Source organism: Coffea arabica, chromosome 11e, assembly GCF_036785885.1.
Source record: "Coffea arabica cultivar ET-39 chromosome 11e, Coffea Arabica ET-39 HiFi, whole genome shotgun sequence".
Classification (NCBI taxonomy): Eukaryota; Viridiplantae; Streptophyta; class Magnoliopsida; order Gentianales; family Rubiaceae; genus Coffea; species Coffea arabica.
The window spans coordinates 61,432,553-61,449,972 of record NC_092331.1 but is presented as its reverse complement, the minus strand read 5'-3'; the positions used below and the strand labels follow the sequence as shown (position 1 = coordinate 61,449,972).

At 38.6% G+C, this 17,420-nt stretch overlaps 5 protein-coding genes across 7 annotated transcripts; 4 read left to right on the top strand and 1 right to left on the bottom strand.

Moving 5' to 3' along the window:
* Positions 1 to 356: 356 nt before the first annotated feature.
* Positions 357 to 2,161, top strand: LOC140021580 (GRAS family protein RAD1-like). The gene has a single exon (XM_072072753.1). It carries the CDS (start codon positions 456 to 458, stop codon positions 1,962 to 1,964), a length of 1,509 nt encoding a protein of 502 aa, XP_071928854.1. The 5' UTR covers positions 357 to 455; the 3' UTR covers positions 1,965 to 2,161.
* A 451-nt stretch (positions 2,162 to 2,612) lies between these two features.
* LOC113719318 (protein HHL1, chloroplastic) lies at positions 2,613 to 5,693 on the top strand. Its single transcript, XM_027244529.2, has 6 exons — positions 2,613 to 3,057; positions 3,343 to 3,480; positions 3,945 to 4,031; positions 4,156 to 4,203; positions 5,084 to 5,235; positions 5,333 to 5,693. The coding sequence occupies exons 1-6, from the start codon at positions 2,788 to 2,790 to the stop codon at positions 5,343 to 5,345; spliced, it is 708 nt and encodes a 235-aa protein (XP_027100330.1). The 5' UTR covers positions 2,613 to 2,787; the 3' UTR covers positions 5,346 to 5,693.
* A 66-nt stretch (positions 5,694 to 5,759) lies between these two features.
* Positions 5,760 to 8,530, bottom strand: LOC113719317 (tryptamine 5-hydroxylase-like). Of its 2 annotated transcripts, XM_027244528.2 has the most exons (3): positions 8,392 to 8,530; positions 7,271 to 8,284; positions 5,760 to 6,564 (listed from the first exon to the last, which is right to left on the bottom strand). In XM_027244528.2, exons 2-3 carry the CDS (start codon positions 8,219 to 8,221, stop codon positions 5,941 to 5,943), a joined length of 1,575 nt encoding a protein of 524 aa, XP_027100329.1. In that variant the 5' UTR covers positions 8,222 to 8,284; positions 8,392 to 8,530; the 3' UTR covers positions 5,760 to 5,940. The 2 variants fall into 2 exon arrangements, with proteins under 2 accessions (XP_027100329.1, XP_071928853.1); XM_072072752.1 differs by lacking the exon at positions 8,392 to 8,530 and having other exon boundaries at positions 7,271 to 8,372.
* Positions 8,531 to 11,493: 2,963 nt separating this feature from the next.
* LOC113717542 (transcription factor MYB20) lies at positions 11,494 to 12,898 on the top strand. The gene is made up of 3 exons (XM_027242272.2): positions 11,494 to 11,940; positions 12,064 to 12,193; positions 12,307 to 12,898. The coding sequence occupies exons 1-3, from the start codon at positions 11,808 to 11,810 to the stop codon at positions 12,833 to 12,835; spliced, it is 792 nt and encodes a 263-aa protein (XP_027098073.1). The 5' UTR covers positions 11,494 to 11,807; the 3' UTR covers positions 12,836 to 12,898.
* Positions 12,899 to 14,716: 1,818 nt separating this feature from the next.
* LOC113718871 (small heat shock protein, chloroplastic-like) lies at positions 14,717 to 16,055 on the top strand. 2 transcript variants are annotated; one of them, XM_072071584.1, is made up of 2 exons: positions 14,717 to 15,058; positions 15,361 to 16,055. In XM_072071584.1, exons 1-2 carry the CDS (start codon positions 14,902 to 14,904, stop codon positions 15,831 to 15,833), a joined length of 630 nt encoding a protein of 209 aa, XP_071927685.1. In that variant the 5' UTR covers positions 14,717 to 14,901; the 3' UTR covers positions 15,834 to 16,055. The 2 variants fall into 2 exon arrangements, with proteins under 2 accessions (XP_071927685.1, XP_027099597.1); XM_027243796.2 differs by having other exon boundaries at positions 14,736 to 15,151.
* The last annotated feature ends 1,365 nt before the right edge of the window (positions 16,056 to 17,420 follow it).

The window sequence follows — 17,420 nt, the reverse complement described above, 5'->3', positions numbered from 1 at the left end:
TTTCAGACAAGTGGTTCTAGGTTTAAGTATAAAGATAAAGGATTTAAACTTACCGGCAAAAGATGCAAAATCCGTGAAATTTTTTTTGCAGTCTATTAGAAAAACATATTATAAAGCGGATGGTAACATAACAATTAGAATAGGTTCCTGATACCAGAATGAGCTGGAAAACTTAATTAATCAGACAGTTAAACATCTTCATCTCCAAGAAACAAGGGATTTCTTGAAAACGATGGACAGGTTTGTTCTAATTGCTCTATGGCTTCTTGGAACTAGACTAACTTTCATCCATTTCGTAGTAATGCTGCAAAAGTTTCATGATTCAATTGTGATGGACCTAGTTAATATCACCCCACAAGAAAACCTGTGTACATATATAGCTGTTCATCGTTAATGGGCCACATTCGATTCATGCTGATATATTCAGTACCCAATAGTAAACTTGTAATCTCCTTATGGAACCCAAGTTCTTCTGTTACGATAAAAGTAATGCTTCAAACAGTCTCGATCTAAATGCATCTTCTGCTTCGTGCTATATCCTCTCTTTCCAGGATTCCTCTGGCTTAGACGAAACAAGAAATTCTAAGCGGCTAAAACAGCTGGACAACTTTAACCAATATTTTGGAAACGAATATCATCATGATTGCAGCAGAGATGTGGTATACGAGGGCAGCATCAATGGAAGGACAGAGGAAAAGAAATGTTCGACAAGGCCTCTGTTTCGGGATCATATATGGGCTTACGCACAGAAATACATGGCGGCTGCTGCAGTGGAAGAAGCAGATGGCGCCTATGATAAAGAGGAGCACGTCATTAAGGAAGAGGGAAAAGAAGATGGAATGAGACTAGTGCAGCTGCTCGTTGCTTGTGCTGAGGCTGTGGCGTATCGTGATAAGCGCCATGCCTCTACTCTCATAGCTGATCTTCAGGCTGATGCCCTGGTTTTTGGAACTTCGTTTCAGAGAGTTGCTTCCTGCTTCGTTCAAGGTCTTTCTCATCGCCTTGAACTGGTTCAACCACGTGGAGCAGTTGGGGATATAGGGGCGATTCCCAAGACAATTGCCTTCTCACTGGAGAAAGAGAAGGCTTTAGGTCTTGTTTATGAGATCTGCCCACATGTTCAGTTTGGTCATTATGTGGCCAATGCTTCCATCTTACAAGCCTTTGAGGGAGAGAGTTCAATTCATGTTGTGGACTTGGGCATGACCCTGGGTCTGCGCCATGGTTACCAATGGCGGAGTTTGATATTCAACCTCGCCATTCGTGCAGGCCGACCTTGTCGCTTACGTATTACTGGAGTAGGAAATTGTGCTGATCGGCTTCTGGTCATTGGTGATGAGCTGGGGGAATATGCACAAAACTTGGGAGTCAAATATGAGTTTGCGGTGGTAGAAAGCAATTTAGAAAACTTGCGCCGAGAAGATTTGAAGATTCTTGATGATGAGGTTCTGGTTATCAATAGCATACTTGAGTTGCATTGTGCTGTGAAAGAAAGCCGAGGAGCACTGAACTCTGTCCTGCAGATGCTAAACGACTTGACACCGAAGGCCTTCATATTGGTCGAGCAGGAGTCAAGCCACAATGGGCCTTTCTTTCTAGGAAGATTTATGGAGGCATTATACTACTATTCTGCAATCTTTGATTCGCTAGATGCAATGCTTCCAAAATATGATACAAGGAGATCGAAAATGGAGCAATTTTATTTTGGAGAGGAGATCAAGAACATAGTGAGCTGTGAGGGACCAGCCAGGGTGGAGCGGCATGAAAGATTAGACCAGTGGAGGAGGCGAATGGGTCGCGCAGGGTTCCAACCGGCTCCAGTCAAGATGCTTACACAAGCCAGGCGGTGGTTAGAGAGTGTCCAAGCCTGTGAAGGTTACACCATTTCTGAAGAGAAGGGATGTTTGGTCCTTGGATGGAAATCAAAGCCAATCATTGCAGCATCTTGCTGGAAGTGCAGCTAGCTATGTACTCGAGTTTGCTTACATACTCGGAAGTCTTTTCCCTTTCGGGCTGGCCTTCTCATGGTGCAGCCGTGCATGAATATAGAATAAGACATCGGGTTTCCGATGACGAATAAGCTGGAGATCTGAATGTATTACATCCTCCCGAGAAAAGGGAGTTATTACGCAATACCAAGATCTATCCCTTTTGTTCGTGATGTTGACTCATTTCTGCATTAGTTTGCTTAATATAGTCGCTTATAGTACTCTGTATGCTTCATTTATGGCATCGAAGAAAGGTTAGGATGTTCTTTACTTTGTTTTTTTCCAGTGCCCATATCATAATGCCTTTATTCCTGTAACTTTTCTAAATTAGCCTCGGGAAAATGGACGGATAAACCAAATTCCAGTATCATGTTCCTAAATCACGGTTTTTTGCAAGAAATTTCATTGACAATGGTTTACCAAAGTCCAAAATACTCGTAAAGTCATGATCTTTGATAACTATGAAAACATCTAATAAATATTTTGTGACAGAATTGAAAAATAAAAAAAGGAAAAAAAAAAGTTTCAATCTTTGCCACTCTAGCTGCCACGTGTATGGTCAATAATATCCTTTAACACTCTTCTCAAAAAATATAGAAGTAAAAGAAGGAGTGGATGGTGGATAAGCTAAGCCTTAGGCTAAAACTCCAACTTCGCGGAAGACTGGTGATTTGTCCATCCTTGCATCTTGCAATTTCTTCAAGAAAGCAAGAATTAACTTCATACCACTTCCACTCAGGAAGAAGAAAGACAACAACAGTTCCAGAAAAGGGTGACAGATAATAGTTTTGAGAACAATATGGAGGCTACCATGTCTCTGAATCCACTAATTAGACTGCCGATTTCTAGTTCAAGAAATGTTGAAGACTCTCTTGTAAGGCACTCTCTGGTCTCAACAAGGAGACCCCACAAGGGGCAGAGGCAAAAGCACCTCCGGCTGCTGATTGTTGAAGCCAAAGGAAAGAAAGGAATGGCAGCTCGTCAATACCAGAGGACTCCTCCCCCTCCTCTGCCTAAAATTGAGGATGATGGCAATCCCCGTTTTGTTATCTTCATCCGCATGGCAAATGTTAGCTTTTCCTTTTCCCTCCCTATCTCTGCTCAACTGAGAAGTTCGCATACGTTTTGTTCCTTTTGCCAATTTCAGCTAACTGATGATTGGGATTTCTTTCTGTTAAGCAACTTAAATGGAAAAAGTTTACATTTTTATTTTGCATGTAACTCTTATAGGATTAAAATTTTGAGAAGGAAATGGTTGTCAATTATTTAAAGCCCTAGATAATTTGTTTTGTTTTAATGTAAAAGGTCATGGTTGAAGGAAATTCTGATGTTGTTTGGTCTTATACTTGAGCAGGTTTATCTTTGGTATCCTATTAATCTTGTAACAGGTGGCACCACTGCAAAAATCATGGTTGCTGCAAAAGACAATTTCCTGGGAAAATACATTTATAAGGATACTCTAGATAGGAATCTTGCTGCAGTTATTTACAGAGTGAGTAGTGCATCCCTACAAAATGTTGATGGTTCTTAGTTTTGTTATACCGTGCTTATGGCTGTAGCTTCCTTTCTTGCCCGTTATGTGCATTCCTTGTTGATTAGTTGTCGATATTTGCAAAAATTTCAGCTGTCCTCTTAATTTGAGGGCACAACTAATGAAGATTTTCTTCAACATGAATTAGTGAATTACTATTGTCTTTATACCCCAACTTCAGCTTACATAAATCATTCCTGTATTGTCTGCCGCATACTAATGGAAGACTATGTATTTAATGTTCTTAGTTTTCAATTTAAATTTAACTTCAAATCCTGCGTCCTAAATGTTTCTAAACGTTTATAGGTGAGTGGTGTGGGTATATCACTGCTCTAGCATCACTGCCTTTTTGCTTTCCTTTCATGTGCAAAAGTCAGCTGGGATAATATGTCACTGATGCAAATCTCTGTAATTGAATAATGCAGGATGAAAAGGAAATTCAGAAGATGGCAATGAAACAACATCGGGTGTTGCGGTCAGCTACAGAATTTCGATATGGTTACAAACTTGTGGTAATGGTCCAAGTCTCTTTTCCTTGTTTGTACTGTGTTGTAATAAATGTTGGCGGTTGCTGTCGTATTTGTGTATGCTGTATATGGATTATTGAAAGAGTAATCTTTCTATGTTAACATGTAGGAGAATAACAATTTGAGAGCCGCACTTTCTAGCAATGATGTTATTGAGGTAATCTTTTGTCCTTATTATTTGTCAGGCAATATTACTTCTTTCCATAGCTGTTAAGCAAGAAGTGGTATAAACTTTTTATTATGGAATATCTACTGGTAATTTTACCAGGGAACTTCACATTTCACTAGTTATCATTGTTTATCATAATAGCCTACAGAGGTAGACCTTCAGTTTCTTACAGGTACATGTTGTAGAAAACCATATCTGGTAAAAGCACAACCATCTTATTGCTAGCTCCTTTGAAGAAATAATTAGTTTCTGACATCAATACAATGACTGCTCTGGAAGTTTGACCAAATCTAAAAGCGAAATTGGCTGTTTTGAATTTACTGGGTAGATGAGATTTTAACAATCAGCTAATAATCTAGTGATTAAATTGGTGTAACACTGTCAATTGTGAGTTAGCATTCATTTTACCCATCGGTCCTATCTTTCAAATCATGGAATACAGTTTTCCATGTGGTATTCCACACATAGTATGAAAGAATTTGGTAGTAGCATCAAAAAAACAGCCATAAGTTCTAGAGGAGGAGGCACTCAGACAAGGAAAACTATGCATCAAGTATGACAACTTCACAGTAATTGCAGAATTTCAGGCATCCAGCATGTTATAGTTAATTATAGTTTGCAAGAACCTTCCATTTATCTCTGAAACGGTTGACATAAGGAGGATCTAGATAGAATTCTAGACTGACATTGTTCTGTGGTAATATTATGCACATAACTGCCATCTACGATCTGGTCTCTTAGCTCCTGCATGCATATTTGAGGTCAAATAATACACTCTGGATTATTGTGTAAAAGCTGCAGTATGTGTTATTTGTGTTGTGGAACGTATTTTGTTGCTTACCGCTCCAAAAATACTTGCTTTCTCCAGCTTCCAAGGCAAGAAGAGCTCAAAACAGTTCTGGACAAAGTTAAGGATTTCTTTGGGGATGCCAAGGAATCTTTTGGAAAGCTCACTTCATTAAATGCAGTCTCCGAGTCATCGAAGGAAGATTCCAAGGAACAAGCAAACAAAAAATCCACGTGAGTCTATGCTTGAACCTTAGCTTTGTATGATGTGAGTTTTATCCTCTGTTCTGCATCTTAATTTGACTTTAAAACATGTTAACGGATTCCCCAGGGTGAAAAGCTGAAAGGTGACCTGCTAAAGGAAGAATTCTCAAGCAAAGGAAACTTTGGACATGTTGAAATAGCTGGTGAACTTCGAAAGTTCATTTGTCACGTTAAAAGGGGTGAAAGATAGGATATAATTTCAAATTCCAGGAAACGCTAAGAGTTTTGTTTGTAGATATCCTCATTTGACAAAAGCTTTTGGAGTTCCTTGCAGTGGATTGTTAGTTTGTATTTTGGGATGTGCTATACACTGTAATCAAACAATTCCAGCTCTGAGCCTCGCCAAATACTCGAGTCTTCTGTTGCGCATGTAGCTAATGCAACAGGTTTTTCATCAAGAGAGAAGCACCAATTTTCTGTTTCGTCAATGTTATGATTCAAGACCATCTTTTCTTTTTGCTCAACCTCACGGTGAAGTATACCTTCCTTGAGGATTCGTACATAACTCTCATTTATTTATTCTTTCCATTTTGGTTTTTTTCTCTACAGAGTAACCAAAAAAAAAATTTATCAACAACTACCAGAATTACTCCTTTACTCAGGAAGACAAATAAAAGTAAAAGCAAGGGGTAGTTGACGGAGTGGAGAAACTACAAGATTTTCGAGTGCATTAGCTTATACGGGCAAATTCTTGATGAGAGGAACTAATTTCAGAGCTGATCGTTTCCTAGTTGCAAGCCCGAAAATTTCTGTAAGATCAACAGCGTCAGCTCCAACCCCTTGAGGCAGCGCCCAGTCAAAATGATACAACAAACGGGCTAGCGAAATCTCAACACTTGCTAACCCAAAGGAGAAACCCGGGCAACCTCTCCTTCCCCCACCGAACGGCAAAAACCTGAAATCTTGACCCTTAAAATCAATAATATCTTTCCCCACAAACCTTTCGGGGTTATATTCCAAAGGATTCTCCCATGACTCGGCATCCCTTCCAATTGCATACGTGTTGATCAAAACCCGAGTGCGAGCTGGTATTTCATACTTGTTGTCAATGGTGCATTCGGCCATAGACTCTCGGGGAACAAGAAGAGGGACTGGGGGATGCAGTCGCATCGTTTCTTTGATCACGGCCCTCAAGTAGTGAAGATGCGGAAGATCAGATTCCTCCACCCTTCCTCTGCTTGCTGCGATTTGCCTTACTTCATCTTGTGCTCTTGCCATTACTTTTGGATGCCTCGCCAGCTCTGTCATTGTCCACTCCAGAGTTGCGGATGTTGTGTCCGTTCCCGCTACGAACATGTCCTGTAAATATGTTAAATATATATACAGATATATAGATGCATATATCCATTAGCATATCTACTGATCAGTTGTAGCCATTACAATTGATTAGCATGTCAACACTTTCCGTTTACGATCCTTTTCTTTTTACCATTCAATCCAACTCTCTTCTCGCGAAATAAATATTAGTAGTAATTTATTTGGCATTTCATCTACTTTATATTTAAGTTTCGAATAACATTGAAAAGAAAAAACAAAAAGATTTATAGCGTGAGTGATTCTAAAAGGTCCCGGTAAATGAAAAAATTAAATTGTTTTTAAGATCAATAAAACTTCAAAAAATCATGTTGTCCACTTTCATTACTCTTTTAAACCCATATACAAGTTTAACCTTCAAATAAATAAATTTATAAAATAATAATAAGTTGACCTTCTTGTGGAATAGGACGAAAGAAGTAGCGATCATCCTATTCCTACCCGCCGGCCGACGGGGGGCAGGCTGAGTCATCATGATCAAGAATTCTTCTGCATGTATTCCACGTCTCTATATCTTGTCGTAATATATATATATATATATATATATATATATATGGTGTAACTAGTAGTAGTAGGAGGAGTACTACTTGGCAAATCAGCAGCACAAATCTTAATCAATCTGCCCATTGTTAATTAATAAAAGAAAAAACAAACAGTTGATGAGGTGCGGTGCGTAGTGCGTAGTGCGTACCAGAACAAGAGCTTTTAGATTATCATCGGTGATAGGAACTTCAAGATCATCTTCTTGTTTTTGGACCCTCAGCAAAACATCCACAAAGTCTTCTTTCTCCAAAACGTCACCGCTCCGCCCTCTTTTTTCACTCAAGTGCTCGTTGATTATTTCATCACAAACCATTCTCAAATCTTTCAGATTCTTGGTCAACCTTCTCTTCATCCCGCTCACCGAGTTAACCCACCTCCAACGCGGGAAAAAGTCTCCAACGCAAAACCCAGCCAGCAGAGCTTGAGTTTCGGTCAACACTCCCACCAATTCCTTCTTCTTTCCTCCTCCTCCGCTGCTCGTCTCATGATTCTCATCCATGAACCTTTTCCCGAATGCAACGCGGCAGAGGATGTGGTTGGCGAGTCTGAAGAACGACTCGCTCACGTCGAGTTCCGAGTTGGAGTGGGCGGCCACGGCGCGCAACATGCGGTTGACTTCCTCGTCTCTGATGAGTCGGAACGAGTTGACTCGCTTTGAACTCAAAAGCTCAGTGACGCAGACTTTCCTCGCCTGCCGCCAGTAGGGGCCGTACGGAGAGAAAGTAACGTCGGAGCAGCCGAAAGAGAGGTACTGAGCGGCAATGAGCTGAGGGCGGTTGGCCATGAGGTGATCATGAGTTTTGAGAATATGTTCAGCGAGTTCAGGAGAGGAGATGACCACGGTGGGCACCTGGCCGAGCTGGAGGTAGATGATGGGACCGAGTTTATGAGCGAGTTGAGCGAATGTAACGTGGGGCATGGCCGTTAGGAGGTGTAGGTGACCGATAAAGGGGAGTTTTGAGGGTGAAGGCGGGAGGGTGACAGATTGCGATCGAGTCCGCGGATGAAGGATATGGTAATAATACAAGTAGCAGAAGCAAAAGGTGGCAAAAGATAATAGAGATGATATGCAGATGATTTGGAGCGTGAAATCGTCCATTTTATCTATTTATTTATTTTGTTTCTGTATACTCTCTAACGTGCGTGGTAACCTCTGTGAAACCTGAAATTAATGGAGAAAATACAAATTCAGGGAGAGAGCTAAAGCTATGGAATTCATGAGATGTGAGAAAAAGGAGAGAAGCTTTAAGAGTTTTATTGAGCTAGTACCAACTTATCAAGGGGGGCGTTTGATCTTCATCTTTCTCCAAAGATAGAGATGTTGGTTGTTTGTTGTGCATAAAAGTGAAACAGTTGAGACAAGCACCAGTACAACTACAAAGACGTATAGCTGATGATATCGTCGGTGCCGACTTCCATCCCAATTCCCAAGTCAGCAACACACACAGGTGCATGCTCAAGTAATTGCCTTGTGCAGCGGCCACGCCGTATATGCATATACGTACACCAGGATGCATTCAATCTTGGCGTCTGCAATTTTAGGAAAATCGTTAATTACAACCCAAAACTAAAAGAAGAAAATGAAGGGTCATAAAAATTAAAAAGAGAGGGATCTAGGGCGCCCTTTCCGGTTCCCTCCTCTTTTTTTTTTTTTTTTTTTTTATAAAAAAGAAAACGGTAGAACATGGACAAAGGTCTAATTAGCGGCATGACAAGGCATGTCTGCTGTGAGAAACATAATAATGCTATCTATTTCTATTTTCAAAACAAAGGGAGCACCGTGAAAACCGGGGGTGGCTCGAGGAAATCTGATGAAAACTGAACCACCATCAGATCAAACAAATGTATGGTGGCCCACGACACACACAATTAATATGGTGGCCCAGTAGAACTCAATTAGGATTTTGTTTTCCACCATCACATCACATCACTTGTATGCATAGTTATTAAACCCGGCCCGGCCCGACGGTCGAACCGGTCAAACCGGTGGACCGGTCATTAGACCGGGCCGGGTTTGGAATTAGATCGTTTGTGCAAAGAGACCGTTGACTTAGTCAACAACCCGGCGGTCGAACCGGATTAAACCGGAAACCCGGCCGGTTTTGGCCGGTTTTGTCACTAACCGGATTTTGTGGAAAAATTATATTGTTATTGTTGGAACTCGAACCTCTGCCCCAACACTACCGCCTGCTTACCACCAAACTACTTCCAAATATGTTGATATAGTAGCTTTATTATGATATATAAATGGCTTTTCAATTCTATCTTTTTTTCTCTAAAACAAATTTATTTGGAAATCTTTTAATAAAAATTTATTACCCTCCAAACTCTATAAGTTATAAAATGGATTCCAAAAATAACATATTACATGATTCATTTAAAGACAAATATTATTTTTAATAATTTTTTACACTTAAAATTCATAAATAAGCTAGATAATTACACTAAATATAGATAAAATTTTACACTTGAAGTTTGGTATATTAATAAATAACTTTATATTTGATTGATTCTTATATGAATTAATTATTTTATAACAAATTAAATTAAATGAGCTTTTGTTATGGCATTATTTATTACAATTTATATCATATATCATATATAAATAATTATGAAATATAATATTTAAATATATGTAGTGACCCACCGGTTCACCCACTCACCCACTGGTTCAACCAGTAACCCGTTGACCCACCTCCTTCGTCGGGTTCCTTCCCGGGTTGGGTTTAATAACTATGCTTGTATGTTCTCTTTTTGTATGTTCTCAACTAGCTCTAAGATGAGATGACCAGCTTGGTCTGTGGCCATGATCCCTATTCCTGACATTGGGGAACTCTGCTGCTGTTGGTGGTACGCGTCCTCTCCATTGTCAGCTTCTGTATGACATATGACATTCACTGTGGTACACAATTTTAGTGTAGACTAAATTGATACAAAATTCACGATTACTACGTTAAATGTATATAAATTTGCATCAAAATTATATTAATTTACATAATTACACAGAATTGGACAGAAGTATCTATATTTTAAAAAAAAAAAAAAGAAAGAAGGGCCCTGGATCCGAAAGAGTATAAATTTGCATCAAAATTGTATTAATTTACATAATTACACAGAATTGGACAGAAGTATCTATATAAAAAAAAAAAGAAAAAAGAAGAAGGGCCCTGGATCCGAAAGAGAAGACTAGCACCGTTGTATGTTGCAGTGCTGCTGGGATTTGGTTCCTTTTCCAAGCAAGCATGTTTAAATAAAAATGGGTTGATGATGGTTGCCAAGCTTTTTATTGCAGTGCCGATCCATTGAGAAAATTGGAATTGGACTGAAGGAAATAGGCCTATGTTAACGATGGATGAGATGAGTTGCAGCTTCCTTGAAACCCGGTCAGCCCGAAGCTTCAACTGCTATAAGGTTTTAGGCCCAAATCCTTCTTTTTCCTATCACACAGGTTATTTGCAGGAGTATTTGGAGCAACCAGAACACAGAAATTGATGATTTCAGCATGTTGGATTCTATATTTTCGTTAATAGTTGGAAACTAATATTACAGTGGTGATTTTGTCATATCCATTTAAAGGCGAACTATAATTCCATATTTGCATTTAAAGCTCATATCCCCTTTTCTTTTTCACGTTTAAATCATGCATATATAAAGCTGCAAGTAAATGAAAAGGGAAAGCAATAAGAGCTTGGGCAAAACAACAACAACAACAACAACAAAAAGAAAAAGAAAAACCAAGTCCTTCGCCGTTGAATTGTATTCTTTTTTCTTTTTTTTTTTGGTTTTTTTATTTAAATTGAACTACTCAGCTTTATGTACCACAAAATAATAATAATAATAATAATAGGTCCTGTATAAAGACACGAGATTTTGGGCATAATTAGGTGTAATGCGCTAAAGTCAGTCAACAATAAATACAATGAATATGGTAGACAGAACTAAGAAGATGCCCGAAAGCATAATGATGATATTTAACAATATATAAATTGGCTTGTGGTGGTATAATATGTTTGTCTGAGTAAAGCAATGCGGATTAGGATATTCAGATCAATCAAACAACTAGATTTGAATTGATTTGATACACTGAAAAGAGAAGTTGCAGAGATGGACAGTTCCTTGGCCTTATTATTATGCGTGAAAAAAAAAATGTTAAAAATAGAAATTTAATACTAGCAAAAATTACAAAGGAAAGCAAGTTGCAGGCGAAGAGTTTTTAGAGCTGCATGCCCCCCATGAATGAAACTGGACCAACCAATCTTTTTATTGTTTTACTTTGTTGAAATTCTCAATACCCACAGACCATCCTGGCATACATATATATATATATATATAAACCATGTCAACGACAAGGACTCACGTCTGTTTCTCTATTTTCTTGCAGTCTGGTTGGCAATCATTTGCATAGTGCGAACAATGGTGGTCATTGGAAAAAAGAAAAAAAAAATTGCAGCAGAGAAGAAAGCAGTAATTTATTAGGTACGGAGATTGATTTGTTGGTTCTCTCAATTATGATCAGCAAGGCAAGCAGCTCATAAACTATACAACCTTTCTTCGGTGCCTTAGCTGGAAGAATCTTTGCTTCGCCTTATAAGCACCTTAATTTTCTGGCAGCAGCTCCTACACTTTACGGCCCGGCCGGCTTCTTGATTAGTTCTCCTCTGCGGTGGTTGTTCGTGCGGTCGAGAATGGGAAGACAGCCTTGTTGTGATAAGGTAGGGCTTAAGAGAGGACCATGGACCGTTGAGGAAGACAACAAGCTCACGAATTTCATCCTCAACAATGGCATACAATGTTGGAGACTTGTCCCAAAACTGGCAGGTACAGTCTCCTGACCGATCGGGTCTTTGCCGCTTGTTTACCGTTTACTTGATCATCAGCCAAATTAAGCTCATGTCTAACAAACTTGAGTTTTTGTGTCGTTCGCGGTTATTAATAATGAAGGTTTGATGAGGTGTGGGAAGAGCTGTAGACTGAGGTGGATTAATTACCTTAGGCCTGACCTCAAGAGAGGAGCTTGGACTGAAGCGGAGGAAGACATGATCATTGAACTTCATTCTCGGCTAGGCAACAGGTAATTGGTTGATTAGCTGCTTTTTCCAACGTTTAATTTTGCGACCTTTGGGAACTTTCTTGAATTTTTATGTCTCTCAATTGCATTTTCTAATGACCAAAATCGTCTTGCAGGTGGTCCAAAATAGCTGCACATTTTCCTGGACGCACGGACAATGAAATCAAGAACCACTGGAACACCAAGATCAAGAAGAAGTTGAAGTTCCTTGGCTTGGACCCTCTGACCCACAAGCCTATCGATCAACCTGAGAATTGTGTCTCCAAAAGTGAAGAATTTCGCGAAAATAGCTCCTTGGGAGAACAAGAGGTCTTGAAGCTGGAATTGCAAGAGACTTTGCAGTCTGAGGACTTCCAAACGCAACAAAATGAGAAGAATCTCAACACAAATTTACACGAGCAACAGAGCACGGGAACCTCCAGTTCTAGTTTAGACGAGGAAAAGCCTAATCTGGCTAGCATGTTCAATGAGACGAGAGAATTTCCAGAAACGGGGTCAATTGAAATCCAGAATTCAGAGCCCCTGGATGCTATTTCTTACATTGTTGGAACGAATGATATTCAGCTGGAAGACCCTTTTCAGAATTGGATTGATAGCCCACTTCCATGGGATGTTTTCAGCTCTTTAGGAGAAAATTTCCTCTGAATCAAAAACAGTGTAAAAAAAAAAGAGAGGAAGAACACAAATGGGTCTTCCTCCGGACCAAAACATCGTCTTCTTGTGAATTATACCTTGTACATCGCAAGTTTTCCGAGCCGTACCTAGCAGGCCTCCGTTTTTCTTAAGAAACACTACACTTCGATGCAAGACAAGAAGGAATGGATTCCATTAGTATCCACTGAGTAAATTAAACGAGTGGGAAGAAACAATCATTGCAATAAAACAGAAAGAACCAACAAGGTATATCAAGTTACCACAAGCCTAGCAGAATCAGGATCGTAATTAACTACTAGAATGGGTCTGCATGCTTACTTCCTACTTTGATCTTTATGGATGAAACATCTCAAATAAATACTAGTAAAAAATAATAATAATAAGTCGATTGAGCAAGCATGTGTGATCATGATGACAAAGGTTTATTTCGAGTTTATGACATTTGTAATCTCTTTGATTCTTGATAGACTTCTCAAACAAAATTCCAATGTGCTATATGTCGGCTTCAAATAAAAAGCAGTTAACCTGGTAGTTTTCATCAACTAAAACAATCATAGATTTGGTTCTTTCCAGTTTCAATCAGCCCAGCTCATGTCCACTTCTGATACAGGATTGGGGAGCTAAAAGAATATTAAAACAAGTAGTTTAGGTGCTTCAAATGTTATATATACGGTGTAAAGTTTTGTAGTCTTTCAGATCCTGCTCAGTGAAAAATAAAAGTACGTTTTTTTCTTTTTTGGTTTTTTGGGGCAAGAACTAAGAAGTGCAGCTTATATCTCTTGCATAAATTATTAACAACTTTAGGGTAGAAAATCTTCAATTAGGAAACAATTAATCATTCAACTGCAGAATTTTGATCTTAACTACGGGTTTTCTTGTTGGCCTTTTCCAAAATTAAAGGAAGCAAAAATAGTCCATCCAAGCCTCAAAAATGCAACATCTTGGTAAAAGTGACTATTATTTGTTTGTTGTGTGCTCGTTCTTTTTTTGTTTTTTTGACTCTAAAGTGCATCATCCTGGTAAAAGTGATTATTATTTGTTTGTTCATTCTTTTTTTTTTTTGGGGTAGGAAACTTTTAGTCATCACTCACCAAATAACTCATCAAGGATAGACTAGAGTTGTAATTGAACCGAGCTGCTTGCGAGCAAAAACTTGACTCGAACTCGAGTTGACCGAGTTCGAGTGCCTCGATAAAGCGAGCGAGCGAGTCAAGTTCGAGTATCCAGAAGCAATGGTCGAAACCTCGTCGAGCCTTATAGAACTTTTAAATTTTAATTCTTTAATATATTATTATTATAAAATTACTCTTATACCCAAAAGAGTTGTTGAATTTACGAAATGTTTCAGGTCATATAAAAATTTTTAAAGGATTTTCGCTCAAAAATTGTCAAGAAAATGAAATTTTCTAACTCGAACTTGATCGAGCTCGATAAGGCTCGCATTAACTAGAGCCCATGAGAATCGGGCTCGAGTTCTATGAGCAAGCATCGAGCTCGAGCTCAAGCTCTAATAATACTACTTGCTGAGCTCGAGCTCAAGGACCTTTTTTGTATGTCGAGTCGAACTCGAGTATCACTATACTCGAGCTTGACTTGACTCGATTACATCCTTGGCATAGACTACTCATTTTAGAAAAACCAAGCTCCCCTAAATGTTATTTGCACTCTTATTTTTTTTATCGCACTTTCCCTATCATTTTAATTATATAATTTTTATTTATTAAATAATATGATCAAATAAATGGTGGGATTGTAAATAACAAAAAAAAGTGTAAAATAACATTTTCCTCATTTTATTGAGAAACAACGTCAAATAGGACAATCAGTTTGAAATTACTTCTGGACTCTCTCCGGGGAAAAAAAAAAAAAAACCTCTGGACAAGTCCAGAAACTATATCAGCAAGCCTTCCCAGCCCCACAGCTTGGACTACTTCAGCAACTTCGCACCTTCCAGAATTGTCCACCCTCCCTTTTATATATCTAACATCTTCCTGCATTATCAATGTGAAGGCCATTCTGCAAAATCTCAAGGATCTTCTTAGTCGAGTTCGACCAAAATGTCTCACTGTTTATCAAATCTTCCAATCTCTCAACCACACGTGACTCCCCAAAGATGTTCGACAACTTCAAATCGCTCTTATGGTAGATCTTCCCGCCACTTGTTGAGCCCAGTTTCTAGTAGAAATATCTGTAAAGGCATCAGAGCTATGACAGGTGAGGCCAGAGACAATCTTGACCATTTGCAAAGGGCTAACAAGCGGCAAACTCCCCAGCCCAGAAATAAATCAGCCCCTGTTGCACCAATAGGTAAAGCCAAATGCCCAATTGGCATATTCATGGCTTAGTTTGGTTGTTGGCCTATGAAAGACTAATTTTTTCCGAATTTCTGTAGCAGAAATGTAGAGGGTCTGAATCGTCGTTTCTTGAAATGTAATATTCGTGCAGTTATTTTTATTTTTACTTTTATTTTTAAATAAGGCTATTAGTCTGAACGATTTTTAATTGTGAATATGCAGGGTTGTGGGACAGGTTTCCAACAGCAAGAACCGTGCAGCAAATGATGGAGACGATGGAGAGACTAATGGGAGACCCTTTTGCCTACAGTGGAGGATGGCCATCGTCTTTGGCCCCAGAGACTGGGGGGTACAGCAGGGGTAGGACGCCATGGGAGATAAAGGAAAGCGATGGGGAGTACAAAATGAGGTTCGACATGCCTGGTATGACTAAAGAAGATGTGAAGGTGTGGGTTGAGGAGAAGATGCTGGTAGTGAAAGCCGAGAAGGTGCCAAAGAAGAAGAATGAGGATGGAGAAGAGGAGGAGAAAAATGAGTGGTCTGCTAAAAGCTATGGGAGGTACAATAGTATAATTGCTTTGCCAGAGAATGTGCAATTTGAGAAGATTAAGGCTGAGGTTAGGGATGGTGTTCTGTACATTACCATACCAAAGGCTAGTAGTCATGGCAAGATTTTGGACATTAACGTTGAATGAATGTCTGCAGCAAAGCAACATGGGTTCAATGTCAATGATTTAAGGTCTCTTCAAATGTTAGTGTTACAATGTCCAGACAAGTATCTAAGTCTGATTGTATAGCTGATGGAATGGTTATATTTACGGATACAATAATGAATTCTGCTTGTATTTTCGAAATTGTAAACTGTACCATCAAGAAGTACGGTCACTTCATCAATATACTAAATGGGTTGTACCGGATGTTAAAAGTGGGTGGTATGTTTTCGGAAGAATCTAATTGGAGAGAGTAAAATCAAATGATGATTTAAAGTTAAGTTTATTTGAGAAAAGAACAGCTAAACATGGAAGATAAGAAGGAAAGTACCAGAAGGCATACCATTAGAAAATGGAGGTACCAGTTGCAGCAGGAGGTGAATATGCAACAACGATCCAAGGGCGCATACCTAAACGGAAACTAAGCTCTCACTCTCGACCTATGTAATAAAGTGTAGGACAATTAGTCAACGCCGTTGTTTGGATTGCCGTCGAAAAATTACGTCGTTTTCCGTGATCACATTTCCCTATCACCTTTTTCTCTCATATATATCAAATCGCTACAGTAATTTTTCCATAAAAATGACGAAAAATACAATCCAAACTGGGTGCAGCTCTCATTCACGACCCATGTAATAAAGTGTAGAACAATTAGCCCGTGTCGTTGCATAACTACTCCCTTCGTCCCAATTATTTAATATTATACTTCTCTTTTCAATTTTACTCTCATAAATTTAAAACTTAAATTTGAATTGTAACATAAATATGATTAAAACAAAGGGTTATATTGAAAAAAGAGATTAAAAGGTATTTTAACTTATGTTTTGGAATATTCTAAAATTGAAAATATGACACTTTTAATGAAACAGAGAAAGTATTGATCAACAGACTCCACTTTCCATATTGGATAAAAGTGCAAACTTATAGTTGCAGAAGTAGAAATAATAGCACTTGAAATAATAATATATTGTTTCTCTAAAGTAAAGATCCAAGTTCATGAATACCATCAATAGCTACGTGAGGTGCAGTAATAAAGGCGATAATTAATATGAAAATTGTGGTTAATAAGGTAGGGATCATCTTGGAGATTGTGAAATGTTTATTTTCAAACTCTACGTTATTACACGGTACTAAATATTAGAGGATAATGGAAATATTTGGCACAAATTAACTCAATTAGTAAGAACGGGTCAATTTCTTACAAAAGAAAGTGTGTTCAAATCTTATTGTGGATTAAGAGTTGTATTAATGAATGATTTATAAAAAATTCTATAAATAATTTGAAGATATGTAAGAATTTCAAATCTACTTGTAGACTAAGAACGTCAATAAACCATGTATGATCCAAGAGGCATGCCGCCCGTGGTGCTAGTTTGAGACCAAAGGGACCGTAAGTACGTATTGGAGCTCTTCCGTTGGTATAAAAATTGGGTTATCCTTTTGTGTATTTGAGCTGAGCCTTGGCCCAATTTGTTTCTACGAACCATACTGCTTTCATTTGTTTTATGAAATCGGCTAATGGGCCTTGTATAATACCTTATTCGTCATTAATTTAAAGCGAAATTAATTAGC

What these genes read in the sequence shown, in the direction of transcription:
- LOC140021580 (XM_072072753.1), top strand. Translation starts at nt 456, where the DNA reads ATGGAACCCAAGTTCTTCTGTTACGATAAAAGTAATGCTTCAAACAGT.
- LOC113719318 (XM_027244529.2), top strand. Translation starts at nt 2,788, where the DNA reads ATGGAGGCTACCATGTCTCTGAATCCACTAATTAGACTGCCGATTTCT. An exon ending in TTGCTGCAGTTATTTACAGA is followed by an intron (nt 3,481 to 3,944) that starts GTGAGTAGTGCA and finishes TGAATAATGCAG; the next exon opens with GATGAAAAGGAAATTCAGAA. An exon ending in GATATGGTTACAAACTTGTG is followed by an intron (nt 4,032 to 4,155) that starts GTAATGGTCCAA and finishes GTTAACATGTAG; the next exon opens with GAGAATAACAATTTGAGAGC.
- LOC113719317 (XM_027244528.2), bottom strand. Translation starts at nt 8,221, where the DNA reads ATGGACGATTTCACGCTCCAAATCATCTGCATATCATCTCTATTATCT. An exon ending in ATCTAAAAGCTCTTGTTCTG is followed by an intron (nt 6,565 to 7,270) that starts GTACGCACTACG and finishes ACATATTTACAG; the next exon opens with GACATGTTCGTAGCGGGAAC.
- LOC113717542 (XM_027242272.2), top strand. Translation starts at nt 11,808, where the DNA reads ATGGGAAGACAGCCTTGTTGTGATAAGGTAGGGCTTAAGAGAGGACCA. An exon ending in ACTTGTCCCAAAACTGGCAG is followed by an intron (nt 11,941 to 12,063) that starts GTACAGTCTCCT and finishes TTAATAATGAAG; the next exon opens with GTTTGATGAGGTGTGGGAAG. An exon ending in CATTCTCGGCTAGGCAACAG is followed by an intron (nt 12,194 to 12,306) that starts GTAATTGGTTGA and finishes ATCGTCTTGCAG; the next exon opens with GTGGTCCAAAATAGCTGCAC.
- LOC113718871 (XM_027243796.2), top strand. Translation starts at nt 14,902, where the DNA reads ATGTCTCACTGTTTATCAAATCTTCCAATCTCTCAACCACACGTGACT. An exon ending in AGCCCCTGTTGCACCAATAG is followed by an intron (nt 15,152 to 15,360) that starts GTAAAGCCAAAT and finishes GTGAATATGCAG; the next exon opens with GGTTGTGGGACAGGTTTCCA.